We start from the raw sequence: 17,058 nt of genomic DNA on the forward strand, positions 1-17,058 counted from the left end.
AAACTTACTCAGGCTTTCTCAATTTTTGAGAACATCCCTATGAAAAAAGTTAAGCCTTGGGAAAAATCTAAAATTCAAACAAATTATTCCATATAGCTTAAAAGGGCAAATTGCCTTCCCTTAGACCTTGATCATAATTAGAACTGACAGAAATGTGAGGAGTCTCAGATCTGTCCAGATGATGCACAGCCCCATCAATGCAAATGATATTTTAAAATATGGTTAAAATGTACACACGCCATGAAACAGAATCTAGGTCCTTGTATTAGAATAAAGGAAAGCTCCTTCTATTTTTAGTTATGAAAGATTATTATAAACCTTCAAACTTAAAATATGCTTTAAAAATATACAATATCTTAAGGATAAGCTTTTTAAAAATCTTAAATCCATGCAGCATGCTATTGGTGAAATCTATTTTGCACCTATGAATGCTCTGTAGCCACAGAAATAGTTCTGGAAACAGTAACGTTAAAACTACTGAATGGCATAATACAAATAGATCCTTTAACAATGTTTTTGATTATGGATATAAGGAGGGAACAACTTCAGTTCATAGATGCTTAATACCATCAATAACCCTTTCCCATGGCCAGTCTAGGGCAAATTTGAGAAGCAGTATATGAAGACTGTTTCACGTTCTAGTTCTGTGACCTCTTGAGGCCAACTCCTATTCTGTAAATTTATCCTTCCCCAGGACTTGTCTTAAAAATATCAACCTGATAAATCACTGATCATGTGAGATTAGTTTATGTCCAAGAGTTTTCATTAAGAAAAAAAGATGAGTAGGAAGTACCCTACCCTCAAAAAATAAAGCTCTACTGGTAAAATTTCAGATTCCATGGTATTTGGGTAGGGAATTATTTGGGTCAGAAAAGATTTCCTAGCACAGAGCTAGAACTAGAAGCATATTAGTAGTAATAATTGCTTTGTACTCGACTTCTCAAATTTTGGTCATGAGATCACCATTTAGATACCTGTTTTAAAAAATAACAAAAAAAAAAACCCAAACATATTTGTAGGTGTAATCCAGGAATCAGTAAAGCAGAATTTCTGGGAGTGAGGAACTTATAATTTAGAAAAAAAAATACAAATGAGTATTATTATTCCAAGTCTGGAAGTCATCAGATTATGGACAAAGCTTAGAGTTTCTGTGTATTAACTGGCCTATCAGTATCCGCTGTGGCATGTTTGAATAGCAATTTTAGTTTAAATCAGTAGCAGAACCTAAGGAACACCAACTTCATCTTTTGGTCTTACCAGGCACTCCAGCTTGGATCCAGAAGTTAATGTCTGTCCCTTCTCCAGCCCTAAAGACCTGTGTGATGTTGACAGGCTGCAGCAGGCTCATGACCTCCTCCACGATGGTCCTGGCCTTTTCGCTGCCAGTGAATTGCAGCCCAGAGGGTAAGAAGGTTCCCAGATCAGACTCCATCACCAGGCTGTAGTTGGAAATATTTGCCTAAACAAAAGAGAAAAGTGTTTGGTTCGTTATCTGTTGCCTGTGTGCTTTCTCCTTGGGAACTATCAAACAATAATAATCAAATGCTTTATCGCCTCGGCAGTTCTTACCAAAACACATGCTTCTCTGCCTGACCTCGGGTCTGGTCTGCATGTTAGTTAAGTGCTCTGAGATGTACAATTACTCATCTTGGGATTTGCCAAACACAAGTTGACTTGGAAGGATTAAAAAGATATAATGAAAGGAAATATAAGGCTTAATATTGAAGTTACTCAATTATTTCTGCTAGCAATAATAGTCTTTCCACCAATTTTCTTAAATGCCTAGTGTGTACCAGGATACGATTCCTCCTACATGGTAGGTACCTCCAGATAGTGTGAGTCATGTTCAGACAAAAGAAGGTATGCCCTGCGGACCTATTTCTCTGTTTTTCTTTCCTCTAAATGAGTATTTGATCTTATTTTAATTGTGAGTTCTGCTGAAGCTTAAAGGCATCAAACCGACAGGTCTGTCTTGGATTTCTGATGTTGTTGTTGCTCCGTTTGTTGAATCCCCAGGGAGGGAGCTAATAGGACAACACATAAAGCACTGCTCTCTCTGGTGTACAACCAGAGCACTTGAAACCCTGGCAACTGTGTCAGGCCACTAGTTTGTAAGCTCTTTCCAAATAAAGTCTGCTAAGAAAGCACATAGTGGTTTCGTGTAGCCTGTATTGTCACTGCAAGGGCTTAGAATATAAGATGCTGTCGCCAGGTTGCACAACTAAATTGCCACACAGCCCTAAGACTCACAAGTTTAAGGACCTAAAAACTAGCCTGACCTTCTGTTTCTCAGGAGCCATTCACTTCTCCAAGACTGGTCTACTACCAACAACTACCTGGTTGAGTTATTCCCACGCTATCCTTGGATGGCACCGCTAACCATTCCTTAATACTCACCCAGTAAAAGTCAATTAATAACATTTGCACAGGGCTTCCAGAGAGGTTTCACATTTGCAATCTCCTTTTATCTGCTTCTATAACCCATAAAGTAGACAAAGCAGCTTTATAAGGTTGATGCTGTTTTACAGAAAAGGAAATGAGGATTATAGAGGTCAAGTGATTTGCTCAACGTCACACGGTTGCAAATGGTAGAGCTGAGTCTGGAATCCTACACTTCCCAGGACTCCACACTGCCATCACTAGCATAGGATGGAGTGATAAGTAAGGCTTGTTCTGAATTAGAATGATTTCTCACTTACATAACAGTCTGAGGGCTGCATGTTTTTTTTTTTTCTAGAACAGATTCCTTTTTAAGATGATCTCCTAACTTGCCATGGAAGCGTACTATTGTTACAAGGGCAAGAACAGGAATGGTGGATTCTAAAGGAGGGTCTTGCAGGCAATTATAGGACTGAATGGGGTGGCCCGTGGGATTAGCAACATGCTTTGTTGCTAATGATTGATAAAGTTAACAAAGCAGAAGTCTTCTCACATTTCCACTCTCATTTCTAGGAGGTTTCTGTCTTCATGGTGATTTTCAGAGAAGGACCTGAGGCACTTATAATCAAATGTGTCATCTCAGCTTTCAGCTGTGGCTACTACACAACAGCAGCATCATTAGAGTTAATAATACGCACAATATTTGCATTAATGTCTCACATTCAGGGCTTGTTTAGCTAGCACGCTGATGCTAGGTCAGCAAGTTGACATGTTATTTGGCAGTCCTAACCTTCTCCCCTCATATGTCCTGCTACTTCTTACCCCAAACTCTACCCTCTGTAAAAAAGAGAATAGAAACATCACAATAATCTGCAAATGAAAACATAATTGGATAATCTTATATGTGAGGGTTCCCATACTACAGGCAGATCCCATCCTTCCAGCAAGAAAATTAGACAGAGTGCTCCTAGTCTTGCACTATTTAGGTTAAAATGGGGCTAGGCAGCAGTTTGGCTGTGAGACCCAACACTATAGAGCAGCCTGGTGAGGCGACACAGCCCTGGACCCACGCTATTCTATTCCATGCTGGGCTACCAAGGGGGTCACTGGCTTTCTCTCTCTGTCCCCAAGTCTTGTCATCTTGGCCTCTGGCTTCTCCATTGGTAGGGTGGGAGAAATGCTCTTTTTCAAAGCTTGAATAATGAGCCAGTGCACGTGGAGCTTTGAGCACCTTCAAAGGTAAGACCTTCGTGGATCACAGTGAGAGGGGCTGCGTGAGTTGAACTTGCCAGAGCTCTTCACAAAATGTGCATTAAGAACTTCTTGGCCCTCTGATTCGGCTGCAAATGAACAGACGTCCTAGGGACAGGGGCTCCACAGTTTGTGAATGCCCCTGTACAATGTCACAGGATGTTGCTAGGAACATAAGGAAATAATGTATATAATGAAGTTTTTAACGGTATGTGTGGCAGCCAGTTTAGCAGAGAGATAAAAGAGCATGGGCTTTGGAATTACTCAGACTGGGTTCAATTCTCAGATGAATCAGTCATTGGCTGTGTGACTTCATGCCGTCTATGTAACCTCTCAGTTTCTTCCTCTGTGAAATGGGCATGACAATGGCAGCCAGTTCACGGAGTTGTAAGAAAGAGTTCATGGTGAAGCCTGGTGCAGAATTTGCACTTAATAAGGTTGTCCTTACTGGTCTTACTACTAAGCATCTATACTTCTCAAACTTCCAAGGATGGTCTCCCCATAAACCATTCAGTTAGCTGTTACAAAGATGACAGGTGGCATTTTTCAGGGCTGCCTATTACCAGATATTGTAGGAAATGCTTTCCACCTTATGCCAGGTAATTCTCACAACCATTCTGTGAGACAAGCGGTACTGTAGTTCTCATTTCACAGAGGAAGCAATGGAGGTTTAGTAACATTACCTAACTTTTCCAAGGTTACCCTGTCAGTCAGTGGAGCACCCAGAATTCAGATGCAGAGGTCTGCTTTCCAAAGCTCTCCACCCTCCACCACCCTGTCTGCTGAAGCTTTCTCCCAAGTGTCAGGCCACAAGTCCTCGGTTTTAATTTAAAAATACAGGGACTGTAGTTAAACAAATGCATAGAGTTTAAAGTTATTTTTCATGATCATAATAAAAGGTCTGCTTGGGCAGAATTTATCATCCCTGCTAATAAAGTAATTTGATTAAGCAAAGGAAAGAGTAAACAAAACAAAAACTAAACTAAACAAAACAAAAATCCCCGAAAAGCAAACAAGTCTTGCCCCACAATTTCCTCCCAACTAGGAATAAAAAGCCTAAAATAATAAAACATCTTTTCAAGCTGAATTACACAGGATGTTCAGATGTCAGTAAACCAGAATTCTGGCGTAGGTAGAGACATGTTTAATTTCTATTCATGTAGAATTTTATTAGCTGCTGCTAACATGATGGCAGCATTCTATTGTTTTCTATTTATATATAAACATCTCCATATGTTTTCAATAAAGAACTAAGAAAACACATCACCCACCATCCATGGCATTCATTTATGGAGTCACTGTCTAATTGTTAGCACATGGTAAAGGACTCAGGAAAATAAAAGGTCTCTGCACAAAGAAACTGGAATGAGTAAGCTAGGTCACTGGGCTGTTAGAACTGCTGCTTCTCGGGAATGCGTCATTACAAACATCCGTGTTCCTCACTACGCCACGAGTTGCTGGGAATGCACTCCATGTGGATTTGAAAAGCTGATCACAGTTAGTGACAGGCCAGGAGTCATGCTCGTTCCACTCAACCATCTTAGCGCACATAACAAGATCTTTGTCCTGTTTTCAGGTTGTAGGAAGAAATCTGTTTCTAGAGACTGAAAACTTTATTCCTGAGATAACCAGCGCCAGTTGAGAGAAGCTGTGGCACGTAGATGAGGAGGCCGAGCAGCTCAAAGATAAGCTCAGATATTATCTGTAAGCCCCCACTTTGCTCTCGTAATAAAGAGAAAAGTCTCATTATTAGGAGCCGTGGAAACTGTTGTTCATTGCTGTGTAATGTACATAACGTAATGAGGGGAGATGCTCCTGGGTAACCTAGTTTGGCATCATTGGATTAGGTAATATCTGCTCAGGGTTGAGGACCCATAATTTTGTCTTGTGCTACAATCACATCCTATCACACTTCCTTTCTTTTTTCTTTTCTGAGAGGACCAGGTTACTCTGCCAAAGAACAATTTGGTAACTATTAGCATTCTTTAGGTGCAATGAAAGATTAAAAAGAAAAAAATGTTTAAAATACATACTGCATGCTTTAAAATGCTTACTCCCTAATATAAACACAAAGATGATGTTTGTGTTCTTTGCTTTTATAAAATTCCAGGTGATTCTTCTTCAGAAATATAGATTCAAGTTCAACAACATCTCCTCTCCCCTCAAATTTGGCTTTCTTCTTTCTTTGTTTTTTAATTTTATTTTTTTAATATAATTTATTGTCCAGTTAGCTAACACACAGTGTATGCAGTGTGCTCTTGGGAGTAGATTCCCATGATTCATTGCTTACATACAACACCCAATGCTCACCCCAACAAGTGACATCCTCAATGCCCATCACCCATTTTCCCTTCTCCCCGGCACCCCCCACCAACCCTGTTTGTTCTCTGTATTTAAAAGTCTCTTATGGTTTGTCTCCCTCTCTGTTTGAAACTATTTTTTCCCCTTCCCTTTCCCCATGGTCTTCTGTTAAGTTTCTCAAATTCCACATATGAGTGAAAACATATGATTTCTGTCTTTGACTGACTTATTTCACTTAGCATAATACCCTCCAGTTCCATCCACATTGTTGCAAATGGCAAGATTTCATTCTTTCTCATTGCTAAGTAGTATTCCATTGTATACATAAACCACATCTTCTTTATCCATTCATCAGTTGATAGACATTTGGGCTCTTACCATAATTTGGCTATTGTTGAAAGCGCTGCTGTAAACATTGGGGTACATGTGCCCCACTTTTATATCAGCACGTTTATATCCGTTGGATAAATTCCTAGTAGTGCTATTGCTGGGTTGTAGGGTAATTCTATTTTTAATTTTTTGAGGAAGCTCCACACTGTTTTCCAGAGTGGTTGCACCAGTTTGCATTCCCACCAACAGTGCCAGAGGGTTCCCATTTCTCCACATCCTTGCCAATGGAAAAACATTCCATGCTCATGGATTGGAAGAACAAATATTTTTAAAATGTCAATACTAACCAAAGCAATCTATACTTAAATTACATTCCAATTAAAATTACTCCAGCATTCTTCTCAGAGCTAGAACAAATAATCCTAAAATTTGTATGGAACCACAAAAGACCCTGAATAGCCAAAGTAATGTTGAAAAAGAAAACTAAAGCAGGAGGCATCACAATATTTGACTTTAACTTCTACTACAAAGCTGTAACCATCAAGACAGTATGGTATTGGTACAAAAACAGACACATAGACCAATGGAATAGAATAGAGAACCCAGAATTGGACCCACAAATGTATGGCCAACTAATCTTTGACAAAGCAGGGAAGAAGATCCAATGGAAAAAAGACAGTCTCTTTAGCAAATGGTACTGGGAGAACTGGACAGCAACATGTAGAAGAATGAAACGGACCATTTTCTTACACCATACACAAAAATAAACTCAAAATGGATGAAAGACCTAAATGTGAGACAAGAAACCATCAAAACTAGAGAAGAAAACAGGCAACAATCTCTTTGACGTCAGCCACAGCAACTTCTTACTCAACATGTCTCCGAAGGCAAGGGAAATAAAAGCAAAAATGAACTATTGGGACCCTATGAAAAAAAAAGCTTCTGCACAGCAAAAGACACAATCAACAAAACTAAAAGGCAACTGACAGAATGGGAGAAGATATTTGCAAATGACATATCAGATAAAGGGTTAGTATCCAAAAATCTATAAAGAACTTACCAAACTCCACACCCAAAAAACAAATAATCCAGTGAAGAAATGGGCAGAAGACATGAATAGACACTTTTTCCAAAGAAGACATCCAGATGGCCAACAGACACATGAAAAGATGCTCAACATCGCTCATCATTAGGGAAATACAAATCAAAACCACACTGAGGTACCACCTCACACCAGTCAGAGTGGCTTCTTCTTTGTTTAAAAGCTTTTATTTTCTCATGATGTAGGTGACATATCTTTGGTTTTTACCTAAAGTGACACTGCAATCCCAAGATCAAATGAAGAAGTAAAGAGACTCCTCTAATTATTCAAATTAATCATGTAGCCTCCCCAATTCAATCTTCAAAGAAGTAAACTTCACCCTGACACAGACCAGTATGTCTCAGTATCACTTTCCTGCACCATAAGTGTTAGTATTTTATAAATGATGGTGGTGATGCTGTTTGGTCAGGTGGAAAGCTCAGAACAAGTTCTCAGAAGCACATCGTCTTATGATACCGTGGGCTGAGTTGCTGCAATCATCTCTTCCAGCCATGCCAGTGACCTTGGAATTTCCAGTTCACGGAGTGGAGCAGTGGTTTCTTCACAGAGCTCCAGCTCAAACAGCTGTCATGACTGAATAATAGGTAAAGCAATTTCTCCCTGCTGTGCAAAGCCAAGAGTAGGTTTTACTTTCTGGTCAGGTCTACCCTGAAGTTCAGCCTTTTATGTCTGTGGTCACCAGTATTCAGTTTTGAACATCCTTGAGTACCCAAGGGAGAGCCAGGAAAGGGATGATGACAAAGTGGAAGGCCATAGGTTATTTTTATTTGACAGATAAACTGGCTGGGGGAACGGGCAGTCTAGGGTAAGTTACATTACTACTACAAGTGCAGACACCTATTGTGGTTCAGCTGCCATTCCGCCTGGAGACGGTACAGAATAAATGGCTTCTGAGGATCCCTTTCCAGCCCTATCATTCTCTATGTATGCACAGAAGGCTTCTGTTGTGAGACAAACCCGTGTTTTCAGGCAATCCAATTTTTACAATGTCATCCAAAGCACTCTAGATCTCAGTGAATTCTCCTCTTGAGGTGGTTAAGGTCCATAGATAGCCTTTAAACTTACTGAAAACACATGATCCCTCCATAAATGTCACTATGGTAACAATAGTGAGCAGAGAAGGCTGAAAATATGGCATAAACATAGGCTAAAAGAAATAGGAATTTTATTTATATCATAAGAGGAAATGTAACTGACTATATTCACATTTCCTTTAGGAATAAAAAGAATACGTTATCTAGAGTATTTGGTAGATAGACTTAAAAAAAAGCTTACATGGCAAGCTAATGTCAATCTCAGTTTTAAATTTTATTCCTGCATGTCAAAGCGACATAATCAACACTCAGAATCGGTGGGACTCGAGATCTCCACCATTTTGATTCTTTTAAAACAATACATCGGTCAGGTGTTTCGTGCTACCAGTTGCATACACACTTCAATATGCAGGTGCAGAAGAGAAGTCTCCAATACAGACAGGTCTGTGAAAGCAGCCTTCTCCACCTTCTCTCTATCCTTCTCAACCCCTGCTTCTCATGGCGTCTCCCCATCAGCTTTTCCTCTTGTACCCATCACACTCCCCCTCTTCCCCAGGCCCAAACAGAATAACTGAACTGCCTAAATGAGGTAGCCATCCTTCAGTTGACCTTCCTTACTCAACACTGTTACCTGCTAAATAAACATAAAGACATGTTTTTTGTTTTTGATGGTGGTGTTTTACCAGCCAAAACGGTGCTTTCCTGTTGACTTCTAATCCCTTTCTCCTGACTGGGAAGACTACAGCGGCTTCTTTAAGCCTTCCTCTAAGACCAACAGCCGACTTCACCTTCTATAAGTGGACAGGTTATTTGTTTTAAAAAATATAGTACTTATTTTCTTGTCCTGCAAACACAGACTACTCTATATTCTAGAACTCAAATATTCATTCAATGCTAGGGCATATCATATTAAAACACAATAGTTAAGTCTACTTTCTCTACAGCCTGTAGACAAGCACAGTATTTTTGGATTATGACAATACTCTCATATGCTTTCTTTGATCAAGCAGTCTTTACTAATGTTAGTAAAGATGCTAAATACAGTTTTAGAAGTAATTTTGTTTTTGTAAGCATGCCGTTTTTTTTTTCCTCAAAAGCACAATATTGGGTCTGAAACCTCACGCCCCCACACACGAACCCACAATAATATGCAAATATGAGCTTTAGGGCTCTTGGTCTACCCAAGTGACTTCATGCTCTAACTCTCCTCCTGCCTTCCCTGCCCAAAACACCACACTCCCATCTAATATGCTGGGTTACTGATCTTCACTTGATTTGTATTTTTATACCTACCTTCTCCAGAAAGGATTCAAGACTTCTTATAAGAAAAGGGCCTAATGCCATATTTTTAAAAAGTATCCAAACTCTCAAGAACCAAGAAAATTCCATGAAAGCAAATATCAAATCTGTGTGGATCTCTGTCATATTTCCAACTTACATAACAGAGCTCAGCACATAGTGGGTGCTCAATAAATGTCGGAGGAAAAAGAAAGTCACAACCAGGAAACCTGACATGATACCCTAACCGCAATTTGAGGATACAATTTAGCCCTAGCTTGAGCTGCCAGGGTAAGAGGGAAGATTGATGTATTACAGAGCTCTCATTATCTAGGAAAAGAAAGCATACCACCAGCTCCTTGAAAAAAGCAACAATTTTTCCACCGTTCAATTCTAAGAGTTATTATTATGTGTCTCTTTATATGAGGAACATTGAAGAAAATAACAGAGTCTCCAATAACAGTTTTACAAAAGAGGCAGAAACACTTTTCTGAACATCATTTCCTATATATTGATCCTCAATTAAAACAAAAAGGAAAATATTAAGTCATATTTCAGTAAAGGTGTTTGCTCAGGAGCAAACTGTATTTATTCAACAGTTACTGAGATAGTAACAGAGCACAGGGTGACCATACATCCATGTTTGCCCTTGGCAGTCGCAGATTATATCCTTTGTCTTGGCATGATTATTAACAGTGCCCCCTTTATCTCACAAATGTTTCCCAGATTTAGTAATAGACCATATTGCCAATCTATTTATTTGTATATACAAATACAATTTATTTGTATATAAAGATGACAAAATAGGCTTTCTTCCTTGTAAGAGGGCAGAGTTTCCCAGCAGAGGCCATAACTGGCTGTGATATTAAAAATGTGTTGAGTTTTAGGAAAGAGACATGCACAAATAAGGGAGGGTAACTACTGGAAAACATTGGGGAGAGCCTGGGAGAGGAGGTGATGTTTGGCCTGAGCAAAGCCCCTCAACTGAAGTGCTCCTGTTAGAACAGGGATCTTGTTAGTTCATTACTGCACCTCCAGGGCCTGCCAAGTGGCATTTGATGATACTCGTCAAATGAGTAAATGAAGAAATGATACTGTTGTAAGTATCCAAATCATGTTGTCCAGACATGTAGCTTTCTTTGTTTTTAATTTTATTTTTTTAATCTTTTTTTTATTTTTTATTTTTTAAAATTTACATCCAAATTAGTTAGCATATAGTGCAACAACGATTTCGGGAGTAGATTCCTTAGTGCCCCTTCCCCATTTAGCCCATTCCCCCCTCCCACCACCCCTCCAGCAACCCTCTGTTTGTTCTCTAAGAGTCTCTTATGTCTTGTCCCCCTCCCTGCTTTTATATTATTTTTGTTTCCCTTCCCTTATGTTCATCTGTTTTGTTTCTTAAAGTCCTCAAATGAGTGAAGTCATATGATTTTTGTCTTTTTTGTATGGAAAGAGCCCCAATATCCATCGATGGATGAATGGATAAAGAAGATGTGGTGTATATATACATTGAAGTATTACTCAGCAATCAAAAAGAATGAAATCTTGCCATTTGCAACTACGTGGATGGAACTGGAGGGTATTATGCTAAGTGAAACTAGTCACTCAGACATGTAGCTTTCTAAGAGAGAAGTGGAGAGAAGACAGAAGTAGAACTTAGGCAATCTCTAAAAGAATAAATATAAACATATCCACATAGCTCGGTTCTTTGTCTTCTTCAGATCTTTACTCAAACGTGACCATCTTGATGAAGTCTTCCTGGCTCTCCCGCAACACAAACTCAGACCACTTCCTCCCCACATACCCTGTCTCTGTTCCTTATCTTAGTTTACTCCTCAGCTGTCCCCTTCATCTAACATACCACTTTACCTCTTTATCCAGTTTGTTATCAGTCTTGATGCCTGGAATGGAGGCAAGATGAGGGCAGAGTTTAAAGTGGTACCCGAAACTTAGAAGGTTCTCAGTCAACATGTGCTGAGTGAATGACTAGATATATATATTTATGTGTTTAAAAACACACATGTGTGTATATATTTGTACCTGCAAACTCTGCAAACCCATAACTAGATGCTATTATGGGTGACAGTGGTGGTGGTGAAGATGATGATGATGATGATGTGGCTGCTAGTGTTGGTGATAAGGCAACAGCAGTTTTTCAGAATCTGTTCTTTTTTTTTTTTAACCTTCACAAGCAAGCACAGGTTCAACAACTAAAGTTGTAAGCTGAATCTGTAGTGACTATTTTATAAAGCTCTTAAAAATATACACATTTTTTACAAGATTCATTATAAATGCCACAAATAAATACATCTAGGAAGGCTATCTGGAGCGACAGCAATATAAAATGGCATTAAATACGAGTGAAACTTCTCAGGTTCCTTCAATAATGGAATAATAAGCTACTCTTACCCTGGAAGCCATGCAGCAAAAGCTGTTTCCTTCTCAAGTGAAAAAGGGCTGAATACATCTCTAGCAGACCCTACATCATCATCATTTGACCACCAAAGATGAGAACCCTCAACACTCAAGACTCACTAGAATAAAACGGCCATCATTCATAGCAGGAGCAGAGGATGAGGAATAACAACTGAATCACCAAGTGGGTATTTAAATAGCATTCTTCAAATGCGAAATAATTTTTATTGGCTTTTAAATGTTTATTTATTTATTTTGAGAGAGAGAGAAAGAGGAAGAGAGAGAGCGCAACAGGGGAGGGACAGAGAAAGGGGGAGAGAGAGAATCCCAAGCAGGCTCCACACTGTCAGCATAGAGCCTGATGCAGGGTTTGATTTCATGAACTGTGAGATCATGGCCTGAGCCAAAATCAAGAGTCGGATGTTTAACCAACTGAGCCACCCACGTGCCCCTCAAATATTAAATATTTTTTAAAGGAATCCTTAAGGTTTGGTATGCTTTAGTACAACATAAGGATAATAACAGACGGTGTAATCAGTAAGACTCAATTATAGAAACTAATAAATGCATCCTGGGACTACTTAGAGCTTTAACAATTGCTTTGCATACTTTGTAAGTTTTTAAGTATTCAGACAAAATGAAGGAAAATCATAAACAGATGAGGCAATTTAGCTTTGAGAAGAGTTAAGAAAATTTAATAGGTATAGTTTAGATAAAAGGAGGCTAAGGAATTATAGTGATTACAGAAAAGTATCCAAAAAGGTACCTGTATTGAGCTAAGGGAGGTATAGAAAAACAATTTTCCTCATGTGAGAATAGTAATAAGCAGCCCCAGTAATCACCTAAAGGTAGAAGAGGAAAATAGCTACAGTAGAAATAGCACCAAATATGTTGGAAATAATTATCATTCTGGGAAGCCACCTGAGGACCACGTTGGGGAGCCTGAGCATGAGAAAAGGCAAGTTGAATGAAAGCAGTCGGGTGCACAGCCCTCACCTCAAATTTCTCTTTGGATATCTGCAATCTTGATCAGGGTATCACTGGTTTTTGAAGGAGATACATGTGATCAGGATAACAGTCCTGCGGGTGTTGTCAGTCTCAAAGTGGGATGGATACTATAATCCCCACTTCAATGGTGGTTGCCACTGGGGAACTGGAGGAGGTGAATACAGACTCTAAAATGTCACTGGACACATTTCCTGGTTGTTAGGTGAGAGATCTTAGGCAAACCATTTAATTACTCTGGGCTTCAGAGTAGTCATTTGTAAAACAGGGGTGATAACAGCTATTTTGCAGGTTTATTCCAAGGTAGGAGTTCATAATCTGGCAAATTTGGCGGGCTCATAAATTTGGAGGTGGTCTGTGAACTTAAATGGGAAAAAATTGCATCTTTAGTTTCATTAACCTCCAAATGAAATTTAGAATTTCCTGAAATTATGAATGAAAGTAACAAACCACACTAGTTAGCAGAACCTGTCACCTTGTTGCCAATAGAAATCACAGGTACTTTCATATCACATTAGACTTGTAGAAATCTCAAAATAATCTTTATGTTCATCACTACTTTGGGATTACAGTAATAATTAGATAATACTGTAAGATCTTATTTTATACATTTTTTAAAAACATGGCCATATCATATTTAGTTTTAACTTTTTGATAACTGTGCTGATAAAATTCATATCCTTATAATATTATACATTTCATTTATGCACTAAAAAATATTTGAGAAGATGTCCATAGGCTTCACCAGACTGCCAAAGTGCTCCATGGAACAAACAGTTGTCACCAACCTCTGTTGGATAAATGGTAGCTTTATTATTAAGGTGATGATGATGATGATGATGGTGATTCCTATTGCTATTATTATGATTATTAAGCTCACTAGAATTTATTTGCCCTGGACATCTGCACTGCAGTCCTGGTACTCTCACATACTAGCTGTATGTTCTTGGCAGGCCATTTAATCTCAGTGAGTTTCATATCCTTTTCAACAAAGGAAAGACCTCTCTAATAGGGCTTTTCTGAAGATTACATGAATTTATTACATGCATTCTAAGATATACTATATATCAAACTTTCAATTCTCTTGAGACTTATTACTGTTATTGTCACCAACAACAGTGTCCAATAAGTAGAATAGCCGTATAAATTATCACTCAAGCCAGGATGCCTTTGCGATGAAAGATCAATAATGATGGCAGGACAATGGGTGGAAACTGGACTATCTCAGGTAGATCAGAAGCCAGTAAGCTATTTCAATACTACTTTTCTGATGTTTTTGTGTCTCCAATTCGGCACTATAAAATCCAATAGATAAACGCTGATTTCCCCCATTGTAATAATCACATTTTTCTCCTATTTTAACATTTTTTGGAAATGAGAAGGCATCTTGCTATTGACACATTCCATAAGATACTTCCCAAATACCAAGCAAACAACAAATCGTGCCATATATTAATCAGTTATCATTGCTTGTCCACATGCAAACTTCATCAAACATCACCAGAAAGGGCTCTGGTAATTCATTTTACACCGTAGCTAAGTTATTTGCATTGCTATCAACACGGATCACTAAATTTTAAATATGCATCCCTAATTATGGCTTAAAATTCTTCATAAAGTTTTGATGTATGCAAAAGATTGATTTTTCACATGAGGCAAAACAAAGGCAGTAGAAATCACCAAATTTTCAGATTAGATCCTAGAACGTTCAAGGTTAGCAAAGACTGGTGTAACCAAACATGCATCTGGAGGCCTCCAAGCAGGTCCTGAACAATTTGTGAAAAGCTTCCTTAGACTTTCAGGAAAAGCTGTATGGCTTTTAAAAATATTAAGTTGGAAGTAAAATGGAAAACAAAGTAGCCAGATTGGAAATACAGAGAAAAGCCTGTATTCAGTATACTTCATAATCAGGTGGTCAACTCTAAAGGCACATTTTTAGCAGACCCTTGTCAAAATGATGAGCAAAACTTACACAAAGTGGCCTCTCACCCTGACTTGGAGACCTCACTGCTGATGACCAAAAGGTATTTAATCCAATGCCATCTTTAGACTTGGACAGACTTTGACTATAACTACAAAAGTGTAAGTTGTTGTATGCTACCGTCAGTGTAAAAATGCACACTTAATGTAGTTTTATTTTTCCTTTAAAGTTTTATAAATCCTAACTGCACCCCCAATGACTGATAAGCCTTAAATCAAAGAAGTAGAGACTGCATTTCTTGCAACCAATCTCACAGAGTCACTCTTGAATTCCTTCTCCCCTCCCTCAGGCTCCACCATGATTTCCTAGTTTAAATTTGAAAATATAATATTTGGAATTCTGTTGTTCTAGTTGAAGAGGTGTAAATGATTGTGTTTTTTAAAAATAAAAGGAAATTTCCTTCATTATGATTCACGCATGTACTGCTTGAGCCATGTTTAAGAAAAGAGGCATAGTTTTTCGGGTGGGGAGTTTGGTGAGTTCTTTATAGATTTTGGATACTAGCCCTTTATTCGATATGTCATTTACAAATATCTTTTCCCATTCCATCAGTTGCCTTTTAGTTTTGTTGATTGTTTCCTTTGCAGTGCAGAAGCGTTCCAATAGTTCATTTTGCTTTTAATTCCCTTGCCTTTGGAGATGTGTCGAGTAAGAAACTGCTGCAGCTGAGGTCAGAGAGGTTTTTTCCTGCTTTCTCCTCTAGGGTTTTGATGGTTTCCTGTCTCGCATTCAGGTCCTTCATCCATTTTGAGTTTATTTTTGTGAATGGTGTAAGAAAGTAGTCTAGTTTCATCCCTCTGCATGTTGCTGTCCAGTTCTCCCAGCACCATTTGTTAAAGACACTGTCTTTTTTTCTATTGGATATTCTTTCCTGCTTTGTCAAAGATTAGATGGCCATACATTTGTGGGTCCAATTCTGGAGTCTGTAGATGCTGGAGAGGATGTGGAGAAATGGGAACCCTCTTGCACTGTTGGTGGGAATGCAAACTGGTGCAACCGCTTTGGAAAACAGTGTGGAGGTTCCTCAAAAAATTAAAAACAGATCTACTCTATGACTCAGCAATAGTATTGCTAGGAATTTACCCAAGAGATACAGGAGTGCTGATGCATAGGGGCACTTGTACCCCAATGTTTATAGCAGCACTTTCAACAATAGCCAAATTATGGAAAGAGCCTAAATGTCCATCAACTGACGAATGGATAAAGAAGATGTGGTTTATATATACAATGGAATACTACTTGGCAATGAGAAAGAATGAAATCTGGCCATTTGTAGCAATGTGGATGGAACTGGAGACTATTATGCTAAGTGAAATAAGTCAGGCAGAGAAAGACAGATACCATATGTTTTCACTCATATGTGGATCCTGAGAAACTTAACAGAAGACCATGGGGAAGGGGAAGGGGGGAAAAAGTTAGAGAGAGAAGGAGGCAAACCATAAGAGACTCTTAAGTACTGAGAAGAAACTGAGGGTTGATGGGGGGTAGGGGAGAGGGGAAAGTGGGTGATTGGCATTGAGGATGTCACTTGTTGGGATGAGCACCGGGTGTCATATGGAAACCAATTTGACAATAAATTAGACTTAATATAAAATTTTTTTAAATTAAAAAAAAAAAGAAAAGAGGCATAGTCTAGACTGTTGTAGCTGCTGGTAGCCATCCCCTTGACATCCCTTGGGTTACTCTGTCAGTAATAATTTACTCACATGCATCTCACTACCCTACATCAGTGGTAAAGATCTGCTAAAAGAAGGTGGTATTTTACTCATAAATATAGAAAGCATTTTTCATTTAATCAGAATAGTCATGAGAGAAGTGTACTTCATCTCACTTGAAAATTTAAATATGAAAGTCCACAATTACTGGCTCTTATGAAGACAATGTTAATTTATTACTCCACACATGTCACTTCCATATAATGCAATAATTAGCTGGGAAATTATATCTGCATTCTCAATATTTTTGTACAGTAGGAGTGTCAG

At 38.7% G+C, this 17,058-nt stretch overlaps 1 protein-coding gene across 5 annotated transcripts in view; it reads right to left on the bottom strand.

Moving 5' to 3' along the window:
- The window catches only part of CPQ (carboxypeptidase Q), a 483,553-nt gene that overhangs the window by 102,520 nt on the left and 363,975 nt on the right, over positions 1-17,058 (bottom strand). For all 5 annotated transcript variants that reach the window (XM_053208531.1, XM_053208529.1, XM_027064174.2 and 2 more), the window contains exon 7: positions 1,258-1,459. In XM_053208531.1, coding sequence (XP_053064506.1) covers positions 1,258-1,459 — 202 coding nt within the window. The remainder of the gene's footprint in view (positions 1-1,257; positions 1,460-17,058) is intronic.

This window comes from Acinonyx jubatus, chromosome F2, assembly GCF_027475565.1.
Source record: "Acinonyx jubatus isolate Ajub_Pintada_27869175 chromosome F2, VMU_Ajub_asm_v1.0, whole genome shotgun sequence".
NCBI lineage: Eukaryota > Metazoa > Chordata > Mammalia > Carnivora > Felidae > Acinonyx > Acinonyx jubatus.